The following is a 5,000-nucleotide window of genomic DNA, read 5'->3' on the forward strand; positions in this document are numbered from 1 at the left end:
GGATGCGAGCGGCGTCCAACAACCTGCACAATGTGGCTTCCGAGCGGAGGAGGAGCCCGGCGCACGACGGGGGGGGAGCGGCCCGCAAACCACCCAACGAGTTCCTCACCGCCGTGGTGGAGCTCATCGGAGCCGCCAAGAACCTGCTGGCTTGGCTCGATCGGTAGGGGCCTGCACACACTTGCAGCACACACTCACACACACTCACACACTCACACACACAAACACACACTCACACACACAAACACACACTCACACACACACATAAACACACACACACACACACACACACACACACACACACACACACACACACACTCACACACACACACACACACTCACACACACACATAATCACACACACACAGACATAAACACACACACTCACACACACACACACATAAACACACTCACACACACACACACACACACACACACACACTCACACACACACAAACACACTCATACCAAACTTACATTTATGTGTGAGCTCCTCCTTAGGGACACAAGGAATCTGTTGGCATGGCTGGATGGGTAAGCCCACACTAGAACACCACAGTGGATATGCACACACTTGCGCATCAGTGTGCAGGAGAGAGTGTATACAACAAGTGTGCTCAGACATGCTTTAATAGAAGCCCTTCACACACAGACACACTCAAATAACACACACACAGATGCAGACACACACTGTTGCATATAGAAAAAGACACACAGATACAGTCTTTGTCCTTGTGTGTGCATTTTCATACGCATTGGGGTCGCTCTGCATATTCAGCTCTCCCACACTGTATGAAAGAACTGAAATGTTGTGTCTAAATTATATCTTTTGATAGACATTCTCTAAATTCTTGGCTGAAGTTTCCCTTTTTACCCTCAGTGGTTGTCTGAAACTGTTCATTATCTGGTTACCTCTCCATGTGTGTGTGTGTGTGTGTGTGTGTGTGTGTGTGTCTGTGTGTGTGTGTGTCTGTGTGTGTGTGTGTGTGTGTGTGTGTGTGTGTGTGTGTGTGTGTGTGAGTGATGGAGCGGAGCGGAGCAATGATGTCTGTCAATGTTTTTAAAGTTGGGTATAGCATCCAGGATCTTCTTTGGTGAGGAGACTGATGGCTATCTGTTGACATACATAATATTACATCATGTGCTTGCACAGGCTTGAAGCGCACTGCTCGCAGGGCCCTGGATACCAAACGTGATTTGTTATTGTTGCAGCTTTGCTTACAGTACATCTCTGAGCAGCTGTCAGGCAGAAATATGCTGTGTAATTACAGTACTCAAATCATCTCTCTCACTCTCTTTCTTCCTTATTTGTCTCTTTCTTCTCTTTCTTTCCCTCTCTAACTTTACTCTTTCCTTTCTTTCAATAACATTCTTTCTGTTTCTCTCTGTCTTTGTCCCTCTCACTCTCTCTCTCTCTCTCTCTCTCTGTGCAGTACTCCGCTGACAGGCATCAGTGACTTCACCTCCACCAAAAACAGAATCATCCAACTTTGCCTTGAGCTGACCACCACTGTCCAGAAGGTTTGTTCACCTCAGACATTCTTCTTTGGCTGCTGAGAATGGAGTTTGGCTTATTGAGGATTGCTGTCTCCACCAAAACTGTGCTTATTAGCATTTGGCTTCCATGCCCTTTTATCCCTCCCGCTAGCTGGCTAGCCTGACTGCTAGCAAGCTCCTGTTTTACATTACTCTGATGGTGCTGAAACTGCTGCTGCTGGTTTGCATGTCCTGAATTGGTCCCAGCTCTGGTTCCCCCTTCTCTGTCCCAGCTCCAGTGCTCTGGTTCCCCCTCCTCTGTCCCAGCTCCAGTGCTCTGGTTCCCCCTTCTCTGTCCCAGCTCCAGTGCTCTGGTTCCTCCTCCTCTGTCCCACCTCCAGTGCTCTGGTTCCCCCTCCTCTGTCCCAGCTCCAGTGCTCTGGTTCCCCCTCCTCTGTCCCAGCTCCAGTGCTCTGGTTCCCCCTCCTCTGTCCCAGCTCCAGTGCTCTGGTTCCTCCTCCTCTGTCCCACCTCCAGTGCTCTGGTTCCTCCTCCTCTGTCCCAGCTCCAGTGCTCTGGTTCCCCCTCCTCTGTGTCCACACACCTCTCCCACAAGCACCCGCGGGAACCAGACACACACATTAGAGACACATTAGAGATGTGCTGAAACAGTCCACCCTCAGATGTGTGCCCCCTTAGAGTTAATACAGCTGTAAAGTCATCTAGAAGTGTGGCAAGGAAGACATGCTTTTTAAGCGTGTGAGAGGGTCATTCTGTATGCATTCTTGTGAGCTGTGTTTCCTGACTAGGACATGTTTGGTTGCATGTTTGTGTGTTTTGGGAAGAATGCTTGTCTGTGTATATGTTTGCGATGTATTTGTACATGCACTGTGTGTGTGTGTGTGTGTGTGTGTGTGTGTGTGTGTGTGTGTGTGTGTGTGTGTGTGTGTGTGTGTGTGTGTGTGTGTGTGTGTGTGTGAGAGTGTGTGTGTGACACAGGGCTTGTGGTATGACACATGTGTTTCTACTAGCGTTCCATCCCACACACCACTCCTCCCCACACCATATGGCATGTCGGAACGACCCAAACGTGCCTCTCCACTCCTCTCCTTTCCTCTCCTCTCCTCTCCTCTCCTCTCCACTCCACTCCACTCCTCTCCTCTCCTCACCTCTCCTCTCCTCTCCACTCCACTCCTCTCCTCTCCACTCCTCTCCTCTCCTCTCCTCTCCACTCCACTCCACTCCTCTGCTCTCCACTCCTCTCCTCTCCTCTCCTCTCCTCTCCTCTCCTCTGAGCCAGTCGCAGCCCTGTTCCTTCTTCCTCTTCCCATGCGCTTGTGTGAGTGGGGCACTGCTCCCTCTCCCAACCCCAACTCCACCCCCCCACCACATGGCTCCACCACCGTGGACTGGCCTCCCAGAGGCAGCCGTGCGATTAGCCAGTCTCGGGGTGTTTACATGCTGACTCCATTAAACGCCCACGGGAGAAAAGCCCTGGCACTGTTTGTTGGTGTGGCTTCCTCTTGCTCCCTGTTGACGGCCATAGCGAGGTTTATGAGTTATTATTGTTGTTGCTCAAAATATTTCTCCCTGGCTGCGTTTCTGCTGTTTTTGGTATTTGTTTGTGTTCATCACTGTGTGTTGCATGCCGAGGGAAGTTGCTCAAGAGAGGGTTGCATCTAACGGAGCGTGTGTCTCTCCTGGCTTTGCAGGACTGCACCGTTTACGAGATGGAAGAGAAGATTCTGGAAGTGGTGAGTAAATGAGCGGCAGGTTTTGCATGTGCAAGCTCTTTGGGCGTCACTGGGAGGCTACACCCTCAGTTCATCACGTACACCATCGCATAAACACCAAATAACACACACACACACACATGCATACACACACTGTCCTCTCACACACAGATACACACACACACACACAGGGGCGGAGATCCCATTTCATTGCAGGGGGGGACAATACATGGGAACATTTCAGAGAGTAATTCCGGGGGGGGGACATGAAAAAAATTGCTGTCACGAGAGCTAACATAATAAGCTGCTAAATACCGAATTCTCTAATAACAGTGACAAAACAGAAATTCGACGTCAGTTTTAAATTCTCTAAACGGCAATACATGTCCTAACAACCAACATCTACTCACAGACAAATAATGATGAAAGTTCAAACGCATACCAAGGCTCTTCAAGGAGGAATTCAGCTGCATGCAAATTAAAGTCTTCTGTAGTGCCCTGCGCAGCAGTGACTGTGGAGTCCATGAGCCGTCCATTGAGTTAAAACTAATAAAATCAGATCAAGTTCCCTTGATAATCGCCAAGAAGTCCGGTAATGTGTAACAAGGAGGTCCAACCAATATATATAGCACTTGTTGTCTCAAAACATCTCACTTATGGTGAGATAAACTCACTTGCATTAATACAGCCTACTGATTTTTGCTTAGCCTCCTACCTTGATGTAATTCTTTTTATTCAGACTTTACATAACTTTCATGACCAAAAATATAAATTGGCCAGCGATTTAATTCGTTTTTTTGTTCATAAATCAATGTAGGATGGTTGCAAAGCCTCATGGGAAATGCCTTTATCCAGTGATAGTAGGGAAATGACTGACCGGCTGTCAGAGAGAGAGAGAGAGAGAGAGAGGAGGTGAGAGAGAGCAGGTGAAGCGGACCTGATGGAAACAATGAATGTAGACATATTCTCGAATGTTTTATTATTTTATTTGTTTAAATTTCGAGATTGTAGAATCAATAGCACACTGGGTTAAGCGTAGAATACCACGCCAGCGACCCGGGTTCGCATCCCAACTCTGGTGACCTGACAATGTAAAAAAAAAAAAATATTTTTTTTTTCAATTTTGTTGGGGGGGACAACGTTATGCGAGGGGGGGACGTGTCCCCCCCGTCCCCCCCGGGATCTCCGCCCCTGCACACACACACAAACAAGGTCCTCTCACACACAGATACACACACACACAAACAAGGTCCTCTCACACACAGATACACACACATACACACACACACACAAACAAGGTCCTCTCACACACAGATACACACACACACACACACACACACACAAACAAGGTCCTCTCACACACAGATACACACACACACACACACACTGTCCTCACACACACACAGATACACACACACACTGTCCTCACACACACACAGATACACACACAGATACACACACACACTGTCCTCACACACACACAGATACACACACACACTGTCCTCACACACACACAGATACACACACACACTGTCCTCACACACACACAGATACACACACACACACTGTCTTCACACACACTGTCCTCCTCTCACACACAGATACACACACACATCCTTTGCAGTACTTTAGAGATTCCTCCACCGGTTGTTTACTGTATGTCCCATAGGGAGCCCGTGTGGTGTTTACTCTGTGCTGTGAAGCTCCACAGCAGGCCCCTGTGTGGCGGCCCATCCGCTCTGGGATAGATAACACGGCCTGCCGGGTCACTCACTCACTCCCTCACCCAGT

At 48.7% G+C, this 5,000-nt stretch overlaps 1 protein-coding gene across 1 annotated transcript in view; it reads left to right on the plus strand.

Annotated features, from left to right (window-relative positions):
- LOC308382839 (connector enhancer of kinase suppressor of ras 3-like) overlaps positions 1–5,000 on the plus strand; it is a gene marked incomplete at its 3' end in the record, with an annotated part of 40,862 nt that overhangs the window by 18,064 nt on the left and 17,798 nt on the right. The window contains exons 3-5 of the mRNA XM_080860361.1: positions 1–163; positions 1,434–1,521; positions 3,189–3,230. The exon at positions 1–163 is cut by the window's left edge and continues 43 nt beyond it. Of these exons, the coding sequence (XP_080716487.1) occupies positions 1–163; positions 1,434–1,521; positions 3,189–3,230 (293 nt within the window). The remainder of the gene's footprint in view (positions 164–1,433; positions 1,522–3,188; positions 3,231–5,000) is intronic.

Source organism: Sprattus sprattus (genome assembly GCF_963457725.1).
Source record: "Sprattus sprattus genome assembly, chromosome: 2".
NCBI classification, from domain to species: domain Eukaryota; kingdom Metazoa; phylum Chordata; class Actinopteri; order Clupeiformes; family Clupeidae; genus Sprattus; species Sprattus sprattus.